The sequence below is a fragment of the Phocoena phocoena genome, chromosome 19 (assembly GCF_963924675.1).
Source record: "Phocoena phocoena chromosome 19, mPhoPho1.1, whole genome shotgun sequence".
In the NCBI taxonomy this organism is placed as follows: Eukaryota; Metazoa; Chordata; class Mammalia; order Artiodactyla; family Phocoenidae; genus Phocoena; species Phocoena phocoena.
In genome coordinates, this window is record NC_089237.1 from 17,037,038 (window position 1) to 17,058,657 (window position 21,620).

The 21,620-nt window shown below is 46.6% G+C and overlaps 1 protein-coding gene across 1 annotated transcript in view; it reads left to right on the plus strand.

Moving 5' to 3' along the window:
* The first annotated feature begins 3,188 nt into the window (after positions 1–3,188).
* The window catches only part of PLEKHM1 (pleckstrin homology and RUN domain containing M1), a 41,892-nt gene continuing 23,460 nt past the window's right edge, over positions 3,189–21,620 (plus strand). The window contains exons 1-4 of the mRNA XM_065897594.1: positions 3,189–3,236; positions 6,087–6,334; positions 8,102–8,728; positions 17,013–17,418. Coding sequence (XP_065753666.1) covers positions 3,189–3,236; positions 6,087–6,334; positions 8,102–8,728; positions 17,013–17,418 — 1,329 coding nt within the window. The remainder of the gene's footprint in view (positions 3,237–6,086; positions 6,335–8,101; positions 8,729–17,012; positions 17,419–21,620) is intronic.

Here is a 21,620-nt window from a genome sequence, read left to right on the forward strand (position 1 = left end):
TTTAAGAATTAAATGAGATTAGAGAAGCTAGGAGAGCCATGTCAGGATGAATCAGTACTTACCGGGAGAGGTAGACTTCTCGTGGTTAGGAGTTGCCTAAAAGGCAGACAGAAGTCACCTTTTCTGCTAAACTCCACCAGTAATGTTTGAAGAGCTCTTTGGTAATGTTGCCCACGTTCTCTCCTTAACTCTTTTTAGCCTAGGTCTCCTTGCAGCCACGCCTCTCTTTGCTTTGGCTTTTGGTGTCAATGAAGACTGTTCTGGGGACAGGAAGTGAAACCAGTCCCATAGGAAGGTGGACTGGGGGTCTAGAGAATGACGGAGTGCTGACCCAGCAGTCAGGAGACCCAAAGCCCCCTTATGGTTCCGTCAGCAAGTTCTCATGTCTCCTGTCCCCTGAGGCATGATGGAGCAGACCCACATAGGTGGGGTGCTTTGGCTTCTTGCAAAGAAAGTTGTGCCCTGGATTGTGGCCCGAACCCCAAAGCCTCAGTCCTGTTTTGTGAATTGTCAAGTGGCCATTCTCCTTCTGGACTCCTCTGCACTGTCGTCAGTCACTTTGTGGCTTTTCTGACTCTTGGTTTTAGGGGGCGATTACGTGTCTCCCCCTGCTCTGACCTCTCAGCATCAGTTTGCTTAGGGTTCTTAGCAGACCCTTACTGGGCTGGAGGACCCACTTACTAACAGGCCTCCCTCCGTCCCATGAATACTATTTTCAGTTAATTAGTCAATGAGGCTTTAACGGATCTGGGCTGTTCTTTAGATTGTTGAGGCCTGAGCCCTTCCTGGCCTGGCCCGTGGCTGGCTGAGGGAAGGGCAGTTTCGCAGCTTGAGGCTCTAGAAGGGCAGGCCGGAGGGGAGGCCTTCGGCTGCTGGAATTGCTGAAGGCGATTGGAACCCAGGGTCTTGGAGCCAGAGAACCTGGATTTGGCCTCCTGGGCTGCACAAGGGTGGCCTGGAAGGAACATTGTCCAGACGGACTGTCTGCAGCACATGTCCCCTTGTCTGGGGCGCTGGTGGCTGGAGTGTGGAGGAGAGCCCTGAAGAATCCCTGGTAGGTGGGAGGGGGATGAGGTGAGGGTGAGGTAAGTCAGACCAGGCCTGAGGCTGGGGGCCCGTGTTCTGGGGTCTCTCACACCCTGACCAGAGTTGGCTCTGCGGGGGCCGCCCTCCACACACCTCCCTCCCTCTGCATGTCCTTACCTGGAGAGGTTGGCTCTGGGTCCTGTTTACCCACTGCCCACTCCACAGGCCAGGGATTGAATCAGAGCAGCTCCTACCATTTAGGACCACTCTGCCTCTCTCATCTCCAAGCGTCATGCTCATGTCCCGCTGTAAACCTCTCCTGCCAGACTGACCTCAGTGTTCCACTGTGGCCTCTCACCGGGGCCCCCGGCTGAAGAGTCCTCCTCCCAGGCTTCCCCTGCCCCCTCGCCCATTGCCCCCTTAGCCCCAGCCCACACCCGCCTCTTCCGGAAGGGAGGTGGTCGCACTCCTCCTGGAGTCTGGGGGTTTCTCTTGAGCTCGGGTTGCTGTTGTCCTGGCGGCGGCTGGTAGAGTTGGCCACTTACCAGCCCTGGGATCTTGGGAATTTCCCCGACCTGGGTCAGCTTCTACTTCTTACCTGTCAGACTGAGATGATAAGACACTCCTAGGATGGTTATCAGGAATGAATGGGGTAACACATGTAAAGGGCACAAAACCCATTTAACAGGTCTTGGTTTTACTAACTTCTTTGGGCCATGGGTTCTTGAGAGCAGAGAAAGCAGTAACCTGATTTTCTCTCTCTTTATTATTTTTTGTTGGTGGTGGTGTCCCCTCATGCTTAGCTGTGTGGCCACTAGAGATTTGTTTAGATGTGAGTGTGCCTGTCCAGTCCTGCCCTGTGCAAGTTCCCGGGGTGGGGCAGGCCAGGCAGCAGCCCCTTCATGCTCAGGCCGCAGTCCTCGCCCCCACCCCACCCTTAGCCTCAGCCACCCCGGGAGAGAGCCAGCTGCCTCAAGAGATTTCTCTGCGTACTGACTTCAGCTGCTAGCACACGCTTAGTTAGGTAGTGGCATTCTTCGCCTGTAGATTTGGGCGGCCGCATCCACTGGGGTTAGAGATACCATTTATCCTCGGTAAATATCAGACCCTGGGCTCAGCGTTTTCCATACTCATAGTCTCCACTTAAGAGGTCTGATACGTGCCCCAGTGTGCCTAGCTGGTTAGTGGCAAATTGAGATCAGAACCCGTGTTGTTCCCCTTTAGACATGTCCCTGTGCTGCTCAAGCTAGACCTTTGCAGCCCAAAGGAGAAGCATCTGTGTGGCGAGAGAGCCCTTCCTTTTGAAGGCGTTTCAGTTGTACTTTTCTCCACTGAGCTGGCCGACCCTGGGATGGGACAGGAGTCGGGACAGTTGCAGAGCCCAGGCCCTGAATGTGAATTGTGAGCCCCTGCTTCCTGGCCCCTGTGGGTTCTTGGCCCCTTCAGCTGCAGCATCCCCCCTTGCAGCCTCACATCTGTATCTCAGTTAGCCTTTTTTTTAAAATAAATTTATTTATTTATTTATTTTTGTCTGTGTTTGGTCTTCATTGCTGCATGCGGGCTTTCTCTATTTGCAGCAGGCAGGGGCTACTCCTCATTGCGGTGTGCGGGCTTCTCATTGCTGTGGCTTCTCTTGTTGCAGAGCACGGGCTCTAGGCGCGTGGGCTTCAGTAGTTGTGGCACACGGGCTCAGTAGTTGTGGCTCACAGGCTCTAGAGCGCAGGCTCAGTAGTTGTGGCGCACGGGCTTAGTTGCTTCGCGGCATGTGGGATCTTCCCAGACCAGGGCTTGAACCCATGTACCCTGCATTGGCAGGCAGATTCTTAACCACTGTGCCACCAGGGAGGTCCCTAAATTAGCCTTTTATTCCCTGCTTTTTTGTGCCAGCATTTGGAGTGGCGTCAAGAGCCCTTTCTACCCACCCTTTGGGATAGACCCGCCCATGGCACACCCTATGAAATCTTGTTTCCTTCCTTGTTTCCATCCTTAAAATCCACTCTCAGTTTTTACTTTTGTATTGAAAGTCCTTGCAGTTGCAGGTTGAGTAAGATGGGGGTGGGGCGTGGGGAGGAGATCGTTTGGGCACAGTGATTGTTCATCCGGCCGTGTCTATCCCTGTAGGTGTCATGTGATTCTTCTGGGGAGCTGCTGCTTGAGTGGAAATGCTCTCAGCGGTGGAGAATGGACTGGACCCCCGGGCTGCCATCCCGGTAGGCAACAAGGGAGAATCAAGGGTGGAGGAAGGGGTGCCTGGGACAGCCATTTCATTGTTTTTTCTCACTTTGAAATGCATTTGCACTGTTCAGAAAGAGAGGCCTGGAGTTGAGAAAAAGTTATAGCAGAAGCAGGCTCCGAGGAGATCCTGCCCTTTCTAGATCATCTTATTGGTGATAGAATGGAGATTTACAAAAAACAATGGAGATTGCATGTAGGTTACCTGAGGACCAAGGATTTCTCCAAAGAAGATATACAAGTGACCAATAAGTACATAAAAAGACGCTCCACATCATTAGACATTAGACAACGGCAAATCAAAACCATAATGAGGAAAACAGAAGTAGAGTCACCACGGATGTAGAAAACAAACTCATGGTTACCGGGGACAAGGTGTGGGAGGGATAAATTGGGAGATTGGGACTGACGTATACACACTACTATATATAAAATAGATAACCAATAAGAACCTGCTGTATAGCACAGGGACTCCACTCAGTACTCTGTAATGGCCTGTATAGGAAGAGAATCTAAAAAAAAAAAAAGGTGGATATATGTCTATGTATAACTGATTCACTTTGCTGTACACCTGAAACTAAGACAACATTGTACGGCAACTATACTCTAATACAAATTTTTTTTAAAAAGTAAAATAAAATAGTAAGGAAAAAAAATCATAATGAGGGACTTACCCAGTGGTTCAGTGGTTAAGACTCCGTGCTTCCAGTGCGGGGAGGTAGGGGTTCAGCCCCTGGTTGGGGAACTAAGATCCCACATGCTGTGCGGCGTGGCCAGAAAAAAAAAAAAACATAATGAGATACTTCTTCATATCCACTAGGATGACTGTAATCGAAATGGCAGACAATAATAAGTATTGGTGGGGTTGTGGAGAAGGTGGAACTCTCATACCTTCCTGGTGGGAGTGTAAAATGGTACAGCCATTGTGGAAAACAGTTTGATAGTTCCTCAAAAAGTGAAACATAGAGTTGCGTGTGACTCAGCAATTCCACTCCTAGGTGTACACCCAAGAGAATTGAAAACATATATTTACACAAAAAACTATGAACATGAATGTTCATAGCAGTGTTGTAGCCAAAAAGTGGAAACAACCCAAATATCTATTAATCGATGAATGGCTAAATATAATGTGATATATCCATGCAATGGAATATTATTTGGCAATAAAAAGGAATGAAGGACTGATATATGCTACAACACAGACAAACTTGAAAACGTGCTAAATGAAGTCAGACACAAAAGGCTGCATATCATATGATTCCATTTATAAGAAATGTCCAGAATAGGCAAATCCATAGAGACAGAAAGTAGATCAGTGGTTGCCAAGGGTTGGGGGAGAGGGGAATAGTGAGTGACTGTTAATAGGTACAGGGTTTCTTTTGGGGGTCATAAAAATGTTCTAAAATTAGATAGCAGAAATGGTTGCACAATTCTGTGAATGTACTAAAAACCACTGAGCTGTATATTTTAATGAGTGAATTTTATGATGTGTAAATTATGTCTCATTAAAGCTGTTCTAAAAAAGGAACATTTAACTTTTCAAAGAACATTAACATTAATTGTGTTGGCTAAAATAAAAGTGAAACAGTGAAATATTTGTCCATAATCCTATCACCTAATAATTCAAACCAGTTTTTCTGCAATCCCTTCCAGTCCTTTTCCAAACCCTTAGGTAATTTTGACATATGTACTTATATTATGATAGAACAATCTTAACTATGTATTTTCAAAGGACTTTATGTATATTTTATAATTTATTCATTTAGCAAACATTTACTGAGTACATGTGCCAAGAACCAGGCCCACTGTTGAGGGCACAAGGATGAATAAAAAACTAGTCCTGGGCTTCCCTGGTGGCGCAGTGGTTGAGAGTCCGCCTGCCGATGCAGGGGACACGGGTTTGTGCCCTGGTCTGGGAGGATCCCACGTGCCGTGGAGCGGCTGGGCCCGTGAGCCATGGCCGCTGAGCCTGCGCATCCGGAGCCTGTGCTCCGCAACGGGAGAGGCCCGTGTACCGCAAAAAAAAAAAACAAAAAAAACTAGTCCTACTTTCAAAGAGTAATAGCCCCAGCTGTAAATCACCAAGTATTATTTCCATTTAACAGATGAGAAAGTTGAGGCTCAGAGAGGTTAAGTGAAATATCTGAGGTGACCCAACTGGTGACTGACAGAGCTGAGACTAAACCCAGGCTCTGACTGCCAGGTCTAGGATCTTTCTTCATGTAAACTGTGCTCCTGTTTCTGGGTGTTTTTATTGTTCTAAAGCAACACTTTTTGACTCTTAACCTGTTGACTCTCAGTGGAATGTTGGTCATGTGATTAAGGTAGAAAGCCTCACCCCTGCCCTAAATGGATTACCCAAGCTCCCATAGCTGTAACTCTGATGGAGCCAGTATTTAAACACAAGGTTTATATGGCTGTCAGCTCACTGAAGTTTGGTTTAAAAAACAAACAGGGATTTCCCTGGCAGTCCAGTGGTTAGGACCCAGCGCTGTCACTGCCGTGGGCCGGGTTCAGTCCCTGGTCGGGGAACTAAGATCCCACAAGCCTCTCCGTGCGGCCAATAAATAAGTAAATAAAAAATAGAAAACAAAGAAATTTTTAAAACACACGTATCTTTGCAAAAACTAACACATCTTGGGGCAATTTTCCTTTTCTTCTCGCTGCTTTCTCTTTATTTTCTACTGTTAGCCTGTACTCGTTTTGCTACACAGATATGTAGATTTGTGCATGCATGTGGACCCATGTGTTTGGCCACAGGAAGAGTCACATTGCAGGGGTCGCCACAGGAGCCTCTAAAGGCCTGTGTTATGTCTGGCGCCACCCAGGTCATCAAGAAGAAGCTAGTGGGCTCCGTGAAGGCACTGCAGAAGCAGTACGTGTCCTTGGACACAGCAGTCACAAGTGAAGACGGAGATGCCAACAGCATGTGCAGCGCCCTGGAAGCCGTCTTCATCCACGGCCTGCACACCAAGCACATCCGAGCCGAGGCCGGAGGGAAAAGGAAGAAAAGTGCCCACCAGAAGCCTCTGCCTCAGCCTGTCTTCTGGCCCCTCCTGAAAGCTGTCACCCACAAGTGAGAGCTGCTGGGGGCGGCGGGGCGGGGGTTGGAGGCAGTTAACGTCAGGGAAGAGCTTCAGAGCGTGGGACGCTGGGCTCTTCCCTCCAGCCGTGCGGGAGAGACACAGAGAGCCCTGTGTCCCGGAGAGGAGTTGGTGGACCAAGCGGGGTGGGGGTGGGGGGATGTTAGACCAGGGCTCAGTGAGCCCCTCAGGCCATGGCCTGGGGCAGCGTCGAGCCCCTGGGCTGGGCGCCCTAAGCAAGAGCAGGAGCCTTCTTTGTACCACCCTCTGGCAAATTCTGTAGTTGCAACAGAGGTTGTGCGGCCTGCAGAGCCTGAAATCTTTACTGTCTGGCCCTTTCCAGAAGTTTGCTGACCCTGCCTTAGGATGTTTGCACATCTGTGTGCTACATATCATACTTGTAACAAGGTAGGGTTTGTTTCTTTTTTTTTAAGAAGAGTGGCATCCAGCTAGAGCCTCTGAATGTGTGCTCTGAGACACTTGTCTTGCTGGCCCTGCCCTGAACCGCCTGGGCTTCGGAGCAGGCAGCTGACACTGTGCCTCTCGGGGCTATTAAATGCCACCTCCTGCCCGAAGGTGCCTTTGTCAGTCTCTAATCTTCCTTCCCGTGCTACTGCCGCTGCCCTATCTCAGGCTCTTACCTGACTCCTGGGTGGCAGTGCCTTTCTAATTGTCCCCCTTATCTCATTCTGTCTTCCCTTTGGTCAGTCAGCCAACATTTACTGAGCTTAAGCTGACTGGAGCTCCATCACTGGGTTCTGCAGAGTACGGTCTGCACTCCCGTGGAGGAGACGTGCACAGGGGATGGCGGTAGTCAGAGGAGGGGCATTTACATCAGACCGAGGCATTCAGGAGCTGAGTTTGGTACACGTGAGGTCGGGTTGGGTAGGAACACCCCACCCTGAAGTCTGCGTAGCTGCGAGCACGTCACTTTCCTGAGCAAAAACCTGTAGCCCACAGGCTCCCAAACGCCGGCCTGGGGTCTGCTTCACTTGGCTGGGGCCCCGGAACCTGTATCCTAACCTAGTTCCCCAGGTGATTCGGGTGCACAGCCAGGTGTGGGGAGCATCGCCCCGCTTTGCCGCCCCCGTTTGATACTCAAGGCCTGCATTACCTGGCTTTGCAACCCAATCACCCACTCTTCGTCCCTGTGCTGTAACTGGAGCGCTCCCCACTCCTGTTACAGTCTGTTGCTTTCCTACCCTTTATGCTTTTTTCTCCGTTAGTCCCTTGTGCCTCAAAGCTTCTCCATCCATCTTTGCCTCTTGTAGTCTCTCAAGGCCCAGCTCAGATACTACCCTCTTCTGTGGTGTTTTTCTTACTCCAACCCAGAGATGATTACCCAGCCCTCACCCCAGCTCTGCTAACAACAGGGCTCACCTCAATATGCCCTTGAAAGGCGGTTTCCTGGACCGAGGGTAGGGACCATGACTTTACCCTGGGTCTTCACAGCTCCAAGGACCTCAACCTAAAATTTAGGGGCTTAGCAGACATGTCCAGGATGAGCAGATGATGTCAGGGGCCGGACGGGTAGTTGTCATGAAAATGGCAACAATCCTTCATGACACTAAATGTAAAAAAGTTGGGGGTTTAGAGCTGAACCTTTCTAAATTCCCCTTTGAACACTGTTATCCAGGAGCTTTTCATGCCTATGTATATTTGTGGTCGTTGTTACTGGCTCTTGCTAACCAGTGGATAAAATGACACGTCCATGATTTGGAGTTGTTTCTTGAAAACACGTGTGTTCTCCGCCTTCCCAGACACATCATCTCGGAATTGGAGCACCTGATCTTCGTGAGCACGGACGTGGGCCGCTGCCGGGCCTGGCTGCGGCTGGCCCTCAATGACGGCCTGATGGAGTGCTACCTGAAGCTGCTGCTGCAGGAGCAGGCCCGCCTGTGCGAGTACTACCAGCCCACGGCCCTGCTCCGTGACGCCGAGGAGGGCGAGTTCCTCCTGAGCTTCCTGCAGGGCCTGACGTCCCTGTCCTTCGAGCTCTCCTACAAGTCTGCCATCCTAAACGAGTGGACGCTCACCCCGCTGGCCCTCTCTGGGCTCTGCCCACTCTCGGAGCTCGACCCCCTCACTACCTCTGGAGCGGAACTACAGCGGAAGGAGTCTCTGGATTCCATCTCCCATTCCTCAGGCTCGGAGGACATCGAGGTCCAGCACTCGGGCCATAAGATCCGACGGAACAGGGGGCTCACGGCCTCCTCCCTCAGTCTGGACACGGCCAGTTCGTCCCAGCTCTCTTGCAGCCTCAACTCTGACAGCTGCCTGCTCCAAGAGAATGGCTCCAAGAGTCCAGACCGTTCCGAGGAGCCCATGTCCTGCGACTCAGACCTGGGGATGGCAAATGCTGATGATTCGGACCCGTCTCTGCAAGAGTGAGTACCCCTCCCCCGCCCCTTCCCTCTCTTTCTCCTTCCTTTTTCTCTTCCTCTTGCCCTCCCTCCCTTCCTGGGGCATGTGATTGCCTGTCACTGAGCACGGAACTCTGTTAGGGCATAAAGACAGATGAAGGGGGCAGGGACTCTCCCTCAGAGACTGGAATTGCTGGGAGCTGTACCTTCAGGTAGACTGGGGCCAGTGGGGAGAATGCATTTAGATGGGGCTCAGAGTTGGTTCCAGCCCCATCTCTGTCCTGGTGACCTGTAACAAGTTATTTAATCTCTGAGATTTAGTGTGAAATATTATTGTCGTCTTCATCTAGAGAGAAGGAAACTTATAGTTCAGAGCTCTATGTACAACTTCCCAAAAAGTGCAGTGAAGCACAGTGCATAAGGGTGATCTTCTGGGACCTCACAGAAGACCTTCTGGGGGACACAAAACCTGAGTGATGCCAGGACGGGGGTGGCAGACGAATGGGGACGAGCAAGTGTGTGGAGAAGGAGGACATGGAATGACGAACTGGACTGGAGAGGGGAGCCTGGCCAGAGCCTTCCTTCCTTCAGGCTTTTTAACATTAATTTTTGAATAGGTAATATATTTTTATAGTTTAAAAAAATCTAAAATATATACAGTGAGAAGTCTTTCCCACTGTATTTATGTAACCATAATTATTAATTTCTTGCATATTTTTCCAATTTCTAAATGCATCTATAACAAATATGAATGTACAAATTTTAAAATTTTCTTTTTTTTTTTCTTTTTTTTTTTTTGCGGTACGCGGGCCTCTCACTGTTGTGGCCTCTCCCGTCGTGGAGCACAGGCTCTGGACGCGCAGGCCCAGTGGCCATGGCTCACGGGCCCAGCCGCTCCGCGGCATGTGGGATCTTCCTGGACTGGGCCACAAACCCGTGTCCCCTGCATCGGCAGGCGGACTCTCAACCACTGCGCCACCAGGGAAGCCCTTTCTTTTTTTTTTAAATTGAAGTATAGTTGATTTACAATGTTGTGTTAGTTTCAGGTGTACAGCACAGTAATTCAGTTATTTATACATATATATAAATATGTTATATATATATAATATATATATAAAATATATTGTTTTTCAGATTCTTTTCCCTTATAGGTTATTATCTTTCTTATTTCTTATTCCTTTCTTTCCACGAAAGCTAGTATAAATTATTCTATACCTTGTTTGGGAGATCTTTTCATACCAGAGCTTCTTTTTTTTTTTTTTTTCCTGTTACAGATTTTTCCATTGTATGAATGTACCTTAGTTTATTGAATCAGCCCTGAGTTTAGTGGACATTGGAGTTCAGTATTTCTATAAATAACCTGTGTATGTGGTCCTTTAGGCCTACGCAAGCTATCTCTGTTCAGTAAATTCCCAGAAGCAAAATCGCTGAGCCAAGGAATAAATTAATTTGTAATTTTCACAGATATTGCCTATTTGCACTCCATCAGGGTTGTGCTTGTGTCCTCTCAGCCTTGTCAACAGAAGGTATCATCAAACTTTTGGAAATTTGCTCGTCTCATAGGTAAAAAATGGTAGCCGTCTCTGAAGCATTTCCTCTAGTAGGACCTGTGTTACATCAGCTGTGTTTAGGACCTTTCCACTCCTGCTGTTCCCCACCCTTCCCCCAACCTTGGTTCAGGTCTTTACAGGGCTCCCACCCGGTGTGGGAATCACACCAGGATTGGGTGTCATGGACTGGCCCTGGAGCAGATCTAGTTTCAAGCCCCGTTCCACCACGTACAAGCCCAGTTATGTCTCGTACATGGCTAACTCTTCTTGAGGTTCTGTTTCTTCATCTTTTTCTTTTTTTTAAATTTTTATTGGAGTAGAGTTGATTTACAATGTTGTTTCAGTTTCTGCTGTACAGCAAAGTGATTCAGTTATACATATTCTTATATCCACTCATTTTAGATTCTTTTCCCATATAGGTCATTACAGAATATTGAGTAGAGTTCCCTGTGCTATACAGTAGGTCCTTATTAGTTACCTGTTTTATTGTTTCTTCATCTTTAAAATGGAAATTCCCTCATAGGGCTGTTTGAGAATCAAGTGAGATACCCATGAGTGAGATGCACACATAAGAATGTCTGGTAGGTCCCAGAAATGGCCTCCGAACATTGAGCACATCAGATAGAATTTTCACATGTCAAACGGAAAGATTAGATATAACGTGCTGGGAAGGAGCAGCCCCCGCCCCAGAGATGGCTGGGCCCATGGCGTGACTGAGGCTCAGTCACCTGTCTTAGCCCTTGGTTGTCTCTCCCTCCTCCCGCAGACCAGCCAGCCTTCTCTTTCTCATGTGCCTCGCCTTTATCTTTCATGAGTCTTGTGATTGGAAAATTCCAGCTTAAGGTCACTGAATCAGTGACCATCCACCCTGCATGGGAAGTATTGTCCTGGGTATTCCAGGGGAACTCAAGGGAAGAGGGTCAGGATGTACAGACCAACACTGGACAGTGATGTGAGGAAGCGGCAGACACCACACACACACACACACACACACACACACACACATACACACACACACAAGCACGCAGCCAGTGCCATCATTCTTAGAGCTGGGCTGGAAGTTTGTCTTGGAGCATTCACAGAGACCAGCATTTCTTAAAGTATATGTTTTAATGGTAAAGATTCTCACCAACACGTAAGAGTTTGCTTAAGTTGTTGTGCTACTTAAATGTATATAACTTAAAATTAGGCATAAACATGTTGTGCTTAAAACTCTTACAGCTATAGAGTCAAAACATCTATAAACTGGGAATTCCCTGGTGGTCCAGTGGTTAGGACTCTGCGCTTTCACTGCCAGGGCCCAGGTTCAATCCCTGCTCGGGGAACTAAGATCCCACAAGCCTCTCTGTGTGGCCAAAAAAAAAAGAGAAAAAATCTACAAATTAAACATGAAGCGCAAAACCCATAACATTCCAAATGAAACTTATTAATGTTTTGCAGAAGCCAAATTACAGTTTGCCTTGTGAAGAGAGGATCGACTGTCCCACACAGCTTCTTTTGTGTTCATTGGGTCTGAAATATAATTATATCCTGAATTATAATTATATCATGCATAGGTACAGTGTAGTGGTAAAAAGTGTGGACTCAGGAGCCGGACTGCCTGAGCCCTCCATCAACCAGCTTTGCCATCTCGGGCAAGTTACTCAACCTTTCTGACCTTGATGTCCTCATCTGTAAAATGGGAATAAGAATGCTTCAAAGGAATGCTGGGGAGATGAAATGAATTTAGATCTGTCAAATGCTTAGAGCAGTGTCTGACACAGCAGGCATGCTCACTGGGTGGTGGTGTTATTTTACTACTGTGTACCTGTGACATCCGTTCTCCTACTGCTTGCCCTCACATACACTGCTGCAAAACCTTGGTTAGTAATATTTGTCAGAGGTCATTGTCATGAGGCCTTCCCTTGGGGGAAATGATTCTTAGCATGTGCAGCCTACCTCTTTGCTTTTTTTTTTCGCAGTACGCGGGCCTCTCACTGCCGTGGCCTCTCCCGTTGCGGAGCACAGGCTCCGGACGCGCAGGCTCAGCGGCCATGGCTCACGGGCCCAGCTGCTCCGAGGCATGTGGGATCTTCCCGGACCGGGGCACGAACCCGCGTCCCCTGCATCGGCAGGCGGACTCTCAACCACTGCGCCACCAGGGAAGCCCTCTTTGCTTTTATTAGTGGCCCTTGACTGCCAAATAATACTGTGTATCACCAACACAATAGTCCACATGTTCAGGAAAACCGCAGGCTCAGGATCACTTGTCAGGGGTACTTTATAAGGTGGCCATTCAGATTCTCCAGGCCATGCTTTTAATTTACTTCATACATAAGTATTTATAATACATATACTTTTTTCCCAGATTGTTCTCTAACTGAAAGCACAAAGTTTAAAATTTTTCGAATAGAGGACTTCCCTGGTAGTCCAGTGGTTAAGACTCTGCGCTTCCAATGCAGGGGGGGCCTGGGTTCAGTCCCTGGTTGGGGAACTAAGATCCTACATGCCGGGCGGTGCAGCCAAAACAAAAAAACAAAAAAACAATTTTCGAATAGAAAGGTTTTGGGAAACATGGCCCTGAACCAGACCAAAGTGGAAGGACTGTAGTGGTTTCAGTTTCATTTCTTTTCCTTTTTCTTTTTCCCCCAGTTTCATTTCTATGTTTCATTTTCCTCAAAATTTTTAAAAATGTTCTTTCTTTTGCCTTTCCTTCAAAATCTCATCTTTAGCCCTTTTCTCCACTTGATGTACGTGTCTCTCTTATTCTCACTGAGTCCTTCACCAATTCTGGTGAAGCTCTGTGAGCTTCATTTCACCTTGACCTGGGTTTTTTGTTTTTTGGGGTTTTTTTGGCTGTGCCCTGCAGCTTGAAGGATCTTAGTTCCCTGACCAGGGATTGAACCCGTGCCCGCTTCAATGGAAGTGCAGAGTCCTAACCACTGGACTGCCAAGGAATTCCCCTTGATCTTGGTTTTGATTTGACGGAAGCTCTAATTGATCACACAAGCTTCCTGCTGTTTGGTGACATTTCTCTAAGCATTAAGTCAGTCACTTATTCTAACACCCAGTCTATGCTTGCCATTAAAATCTTTCTTATAGGTTAGGATTCACTTCTAATTGGTAACTGTTTTGGTAATGCTAGTGAGTATTTCAGTAAATCTGTTCCTTTCCTTACACGTCTATGTTTGTGTACACGGAGGCTAAGCAGTCTTATCGGTGATAATGAGGTTAACGTTTGTTGATCGCTTTGTGCCAGACACGGTGCTATATGTCATTTAATCTTTGTCACAGTCATAAAAGATGGGTGCTGATACCACATCCATTTTCCAGATAAGGGAATTAAGTCCATGAACATAATGTTCACATTGTGGGGCCCACAGCCGTGTGTTAAGCAAGGCCAGGTGGACTCGGGAGCCCCTGCTTTTAATCACTCAGCACACCACCTCCTGGGAGCCCATGAGGAGCCGGGACCTCACAGAGGACCTTGTAAAAAGTCTGACACCCTAGTTCATTTCAGAAGGGGGCCCCGTGGCTTGGACACATATAAGTGGTTAGCAAATGCCCCTCCTCCTCTGCCTGTGGAAACTACCCCTTTCTTTCCAGAACTCATCATTGCCTACTCGCTGCAAATTGCACTCTTGGATTTTTTGTGGGTCTGTTTTTAGAGTGTGGCTTTTAGAGCAAGAGCGAGTCCCCACCTGCGTCCCCGCCGTAACTATTCCACAAACACATTTACAGCTTTCTCTGAGAGGTCATCTGTTTGTTTATCAAGATATGATTCACATACCGCAACATTCACCATTGTAAAGGGTACTGTTCAGTGGTTTTCAGTATATTCACAAGGTCGTGAATTCAACGTCTACTGCTGTCTACTTCAAGAGCATTTTCATTATCCTGTAAGGAAGTCCCTTACCCATTAGCTATGAATTTACCTTTTCTGGACATTTAATATCAATCGAGTCATACAGTATGTGGCCTTTTGTGACTGCCTTCTTTCACTTAGTACGATGTTTTTCAAGGTTCAACCACGTTATACAGCACATATCATGGGCAAATAATATTCCATTGTATGGATATATTACAATTTGTTTATTTATTCATTAATTAATGGACATTTTTTCCCACTTTTTGGCTATTATGAATAATGTTGCTGTGAGCATTCATTTACAAGTATTTTGTGTGGCCATATGTTTTGAATTCTTTTGGGTAAGTACCTAAGAGTAGAATTACTGAGTCCCATGATAACTCTATATTTAACTTTCTGAGCAGCTACCAAATGTTTTCCACAGGGGCTGCACCATTTCACATTTCCACTGACAATATATATGTGTTCCAATTTCTCCACATCTTTGCCAGTACTTATTATTCTCTGTCTCTTTGTTGTTTTTTTTTTTTCCTGTATGAGGGCCTCTCACTGTTGTGGCCTCTCCCATTGCGGAGCACAGGCTCTGGACGCGTACGCTCAGCAGCCATGGCTCACGGGCCCAGCCGCTCCGCGGCATGTGGGATCTTCCCGGACCGGGGCACGAACCCACGTCCCCTGCATCAGCAGGCGAACTCTCAACCAGTGCGCCACCAGGGAAGCCCTCTCTGTCTCTTTTATTATAGCCATCCTGTTGGTCATACAGTAGTATCTCGTTGTGGTTTTGATTTGTATTTCACTATTGTCTAATGATTCTGAGCACTTTTTCATGTCTTCATTGGCCATTTATATATCTTCTTTGGAGTAATGTCTATTCAAATCCTTTGCCTATTTTTTTTCCTTTGCCTATTTTTAATTTATTTTTTGAAAGCACTGTGCTTTTTTCTTTTTAAAAATATTTATTTTTGTTTGAATTTTATTTATTTTTTTATACAGCAGGTTCTTATTAGTTATCCATTTTATACATATCAGTGTATACATGTCAATCCCAATCTGCCAAATCATCCCACCACCCCACCACCACCACCACCACCACTTTCCCCCCTTGGTGTCTATACGTTTGTTCTCTACATCTGTGTCTCTATTTCTGCCCTGCAAACCAGTTCATCTGTACTATTTATTTATTTTTGGCTGCGTCGGGTCTTAGTTGTGGCACATGGGCTCTTTGTTGCGGCCCACGGGTTTCTCTCTACTTGCAGCACGTGGGCTTAGTTGCCCTGTGCCGTGTGGGATCTTAGTTCCCTGACCAGGGATCAAACCCACGTCCCCTGCATTTTAAGGCAGATTCTTAACCACTGGACCAGCAGGGAAGTCCCATCCTTTGCCTGTTTTTAAATTGGGTTATTTATTGTTGAGTTGTAAGAGCTCTGTATATTCTGGGTACTAGACTCTTATCAGATATATGATAATATTTGCACATTTTATATGCAAATATTTTTATTATATTTTTTATTAGTCACTTATGCATTAGATGTCATATCTAAGAAACCATTGCCTGATCCAAAGATATGAAGCCTTACACCTCTTTCCTTCTAAGAGTTTTATAGTTTTAGCTCTTACCTTTAGGCCTTTGATCCGTTTGGGGTTAATTTTTTTATATGGTGTGAGATGAGTCCAACTTTATTCTTTTGCATGGAACTATTCACTTATCGCAGCACCATTTGTTGAAAGACTATTCTTTCCCCACTGAAATGTCTCAGTACCTCTGTTGAAAATCAGTTGCCCAGAAATGCATGGGTTGGTCACCTCTTCTTGTCTAAAATGTCTTAAAATGTTGTTTGGGGTTATGATGGTGTAAATAAGAGCAGAGCTCACCTAGAAGACAATCTGATGAAAACTTGAGTTCTAAAATCCTCTTTTCCGTAACCGCATTAAGGGGAATTGATGTGTCTTCTGCACCCAGTCTAAGCCATTAGGGCAGATACGTGCGATGGTGAGATCTCTTGGCCTCCAGACAGCTTTCTTGCCACCAGAACCTGTATTTGCCCATGATGTCCTCACTGGATTCATAAGCAGAGGTGGAGACAGCAAATAGGTTTACTTCAGAAACAGAACTTGGATTCTCGGAAGCCTCAGGAGAGGGAGGGAGAAGCAGCCACTAGCCAGCGCACATTCCAGAAGTCCCAGAACTCTGTGTGTGTGTGCGTGTGCGTGTGTGTGTGTACACAAAGGCAGTGACATTGGCTTCCCCGGCCCCAGACACACCACTGAGGGGCAGAAGGTGCCAGTCCCATCAGGGACACATCCCCATGTACACGGGCACACACACTGCACAGCTTGTATGCACTGTGCTCCAGCAGCAGCTTCTGGGGATTTGAGGCTTCTCTGGATCCACACCCAGCCCCTCACCCCGACCCTGCTGCCCAGTTACTGTTCCAGGAGCAAAGCGGGTCCTCACTTCACCCAAGCCCATGTCCCAGGGAGCGGAGTCTTGGAGCCCAGCTCTGAGACATGCTGTTCACCGAGCCACTGCCGAGGTCGCCTTGGGGCAGGGACCGGCCACACAGCTGTTTGGCTGAGCCAGCTCTGCAGGCCCACCGTTAGCCTGTTCAGAGGGTGAAAGGCGGTCAGTTCCCATTCGCCTCTAGTCCTGTCCTCTGCTTTGTGGGCTTTGTCAGCTGAGATCCTGGGCCGCACAACTCACCTGCCTACCCAACCTGCCCAAGTCCCAGCCGGGGAGCAACTTTGGTGGGAGTGTCTGTGTGTATGAGCTGGGAGCACAGCGATGATTAAGGGGTTGGGGATTGTTTTGTTTTGTTTTTTGTTCAATCACAAAACAGCAGTTTTCCACTTAGCCTTGGGCATTCTAGCTGACAAGCCTGTCACACAGGTTTCTTTGTTTAAAAACTTCCAGGGTGTTGTCGGAATTCAGCAAAGCCCAGGTGAACTCTGTGCCAACCAACAGACTGAGCCACGAAGCGGAGGTTCCCACGCTGCAGGCCTTGCTCGCCCTCCGCGGCCTGGACACCAGCACACCCCTGCGCCTTGAGGTACCTGCAGAGCCCCACCCCGCCCGAGCATCCCCTGGGACTCGAGATGGGGACCGCAAGCAGGAGCCGCTTTCCCAGGCACCTGGCGCCCTGGGCTGGCCACAGCCGGGCAGTGCCCAAGCTGTCCCTTTGGGGAGCACTTCAGGCCAGCAGCCTCCTAGTCCTGTGAGGGAGGCGACCAGAGCAGTCGGCCAAGGAAGTGGCCAGTGGAAGCCTCTGAAGGAGGACGGACCTCGGCTGAGCCTTGTGGTTCCCTTGCCCACCAGTCCGGTGAGTGGTACAAGCTGGGTTTTTTGGCGGGGTGTTGGTGAATGTCTCAGAGGCGGTGCGGAGTTTCTCCAGCTAGTGACCCCGAGTGGTCTCTGCTTTTTCCCCCTGAGCCTCTCGCCCTGCATGGTTTGGTATTAATAGCATTGTGGTGATGGAGCTCATGTTCCTTGGGGTGTGAGTGGTGGATGTGAGCCAGGCTGTGCGCCCATCTCTTCCCATGGGTGTCTCCTGTCATCTGCACATGGACCCTGTGGAGCAGGTAATTCTCACCCAACTGCAGACTCTCTTCTCTTAACCCCTGCCACTCAGGGGTTATGCCCTTATGCCTTAGGCGAGGCACTTCACCTCACTGAGCTTTGGTTTCCTCCTCAGTACTTGTTACTATTAAATTAACATTTTCATAAAGCAGCAGGCTTTGAAAATACTCATTTTGCAACACGAAGCAGATTTCGGGCTGCGCTGTCCACTTGGGCAGCCACTAGCCACGTGTGGCTCTGGAGCACTTAAAACGTGGCTCGTCCGAATTGAGATAAGCTGAGTAAGATACACACTGGATTCTGAGGACTTAGTAGGAAAAAAAGAATGTAGAATGTGTCATTCGTAATTTGATTATTGATCATGTTAAAATGAAAACATTTAAAATATGTATTTTAAATAAAAAATATTATTAAAATTAATTTCACCTGTTTTTTTAAACTTTTTAAAATGTGGCCACTAGAACGTTTAAGGTGACCTATGTGGCTTGCATTGTATTTCTGTGGGACAGCGCTGTTCTAGAATAAGCCAATCCAGTGTGTTGATGACCCGAGGAAGCCAGCTCTGGGACTGTCCTGGAGAGAGCCCCGAGGGTAGAGGCTGGAACTGTGAGCCCCGGGAAGCAGTAGTCAAGCTGTGAACCCAAGCTCTTGTGCCATTTCACATTTGTTCTTGGGTCATGAAAAGCAGAAGTAGGAATTGGAGTGCACGTGGACACAGACACATAAAACCCAGAGCTCATCCTAGCCGCTGTCTGGGGCTTGTGTTGGGGATATAACCTTGCTCTTTCAGTTCCATCCACACACATCCTTTGGCCTGTAGCTTTCAGATCCTATAACTCAGGATGGGCCAGCGCCATGAAATAGACTATAGAAGAGGCATATCCACTCTCTTTTTCTAACAGCTTTATTGGGATATAATTCACATACCATACAATTTACCTAATTAAAGTGTATAATTCCATTTGTTTTAGTATATTCACAGATTTGTACAACCACCATCACAGTCTAATTTTAAAACATTTTCATCTCCCATAAAAGAACCCCCCTACCCATTAGCAATCACTCCTGTCCCTTTCCCCTCCTACCTCACCCCGCTCAACCCCTGGTAACCACTAATCTCCTTTGTCTATAGATTTGCCTGTTCTGGACATTTTACATAAATGGAATCATGTAATATGTGACACTTGTGATTGGCTTCTTTCAGTTAGCAAAATGTTTCATCCATGTTGTGGCCTGTATCAGTACTTCATTCCTTCTCATTGCTGAGCAGTACCATTGTAGATTTCATTAGATGGATGTATCACATTTTATTTATCCATTAATAAGTTAATGAACATTGGCGTTTTTCCTACCTTTTGGCTATTATTTTTTTTTTTTTTTTTTTTTTTTTTTGTGATACGCGGGCCTCTCACTGTTGTGGCCTCTCCCGTTGCGGAGCACAGGCTCCGGACGTGCAGGCTCAGCGGCCATGGCTCACAGGCTCAACCGCTCCACGGCATGTGGGATCCCCCCAGACCGGGGCACGAACCCGTGTCCCATGCATCGGCAGGTGGACTCTCAACCACTGCGCCACCAGGGAAGCCCTACCTTTTGGCTATTATGAATAACGCTACTATGAACATTCATGTATAATTTTTTGCTTGGACATACGTTTTTAACTTTTTTGGATTCATACCTTGAAGTAGAATTTTGGGCTCATATGGTAGCTATATATAACCTTTTGAGGAACTGCCAAGAGCAGCTGCCTTGTTTTATATTTCAACCAGCAGTGCATTCCTCTGCATCCTCACCAACAGTTCTTACTGTCTGTTTTTCTTGGTTTTGCTTTTATTATAGCCATCCTAGTGGGTGACAAGTGGTATCTCATTATGGTTTTGATTTGCATTTCCCTGATGACTAATGATACTGAGCATCTTTTCATCTAAATGCTTATTGCCATTTGTGTGTTTTCTTTGGAGAAATGTCCATTCAAAACATCTGCCCATTCTTTTTTTTGTTTTAAGATTACAGTTGTCACAGACTGTTTTTTTTTTATATTTATTTATTTGGTTGTGCTGGGTCTTAGTTGTGGCATGCGAACTCTTAGTTGCGGTGTGCATGTGGGATCTAGTTCTCCCACCAGGGATCAAACCCGGGCCCCCTGCACTGGGAGCGTGGAGTCTTATCCACTGCACCACCAGGGAAGTCCCTGCCCATTCTTAAATTGGGTTATTTAGTAAATTGAGTTATAGTTCTTTATATATTCTGGACACTAGACCCTTATTAGATAAATGATTTGCCGATTTTTCTCCCATTCTGTGGGTTGTCTTTTCACTTTCTTGATTATATCATTTGAAGCATAAAAGTTTTAAATTTTGCTGTTGTCTGTCTTTTCTTTCGTCACTTGTGCTTTTGGTGTCATACCTAAGTACTCATTTCCTAATCCAAGGTCGTGAAGATTTACTCCCATGTGTTCTAAAAATTTTAGAGTTTCATCTCTTACATTTAAATCTATGATCTAACTTCATTTTTTTGCATGTGGTTATACAGCTGTATGAGCACCATTTGTTGAAAAGACTATTATTTCCCCATTGAATTGTCCCACTTTTCCCCTTTAAAAATTTTTTGAGGAATGGTGTATTTAAAGTACCCAGAGCCTCAGTGTACACCTCAGTGAATAATTATATATAATACACACTCTGTAACCACCATCCAGATCAAGAGTCAGAACATTTCCAGCCACCAGAAGCTTCCCTCATGCCTTCTGCCACTCACTGCCCTGCTCCAGAGGAAACCAGCATTCTCACTTCTAGTCCATAAAGTTTGTCCTACTGTTGAACTTCATATAGATGGAATCATACAGTATGTACTCTTCCACTTGTTTCGCTGAACACTATGTCTGTGAGATTCATCTGTACCTGTAGCCTGAAGCTCTAGTTTGCTCTTTTCCATCGTTCTGTAGTCTTCCACTGTAAGAATATATCACAACATCGTTATCCATTCTCCCATTAACAGACGTTTGGGTTGTTTTCAGGTTTGGGCTATTATGAAGAAAGCAGCTGTGAGCATTCTTGTACTTGCCTTTCAGTGAACCTGTGTACTCATTTCTGGGTGTACATCTAAGAGTGGAATTGCTAGGTCACTGGGTAGGCATATGTTTAGCTCTAATAGATACTGCCAAACGGTTTTCTAAAGTGCTTGTGCTAACTTATACTCAACAGTAGCAATATATGAGCATTTTCATTGCTATTTATCATAGTCGATGGTATTATCAATCTTTTACATTTTGGCCACTCTAGTAGGTGTGTAGTGGTATCTCACCGTGGTTTTAATTTGCATTTCGCTGATGACTAATGATATTGATACCTTTTCATTTGCTTTGTGGAAGCATCCTTTAAAGTCATTGTCTCATTCTTTTTTTTTTTTTTAACATCTTTATTGGAGTATAATTGCTTTACAGTGGTGTGTTAGTTTCTGCTTTATAACAAAGTGAATCAGCTATACATATACATATATCCCCATATCTCCTCCCTCTTGCATCTCCCTCCCACCCTCCCTATCCCACCCCTCTAGGTGGTCACAAAGCACTGAGCTGATCTCCCTGTGCTATGTGGCTGCTTCCCTCAAGCTATCTGTTTTACATTTGGTAGTATTTATAAGTCCATGACACTCTCTCACTTCATCCCAGCTTACCCTTTCCCCTCCCCGTGTCCTCAAGTCCATTCTCTACGTCTGCATCTTTGTTCCTGTCCTGCCCCTAGATTCTTCAGAACCACTTTTTTTTTAAGATTCCATATATACGTGTTAGCATACAGTGTTTGTTTTTCTCTTTCTGACTTACTTCACTCTGTATGACAGACTCTAGGTCCATCCACCCCACTACAATTGTCTCATTCTTAAATTGAGTGTATGTGTTTTCCTTATTGATTTGTAGGGGCTCTTTATATACTGTGGATGTGTCTTTTA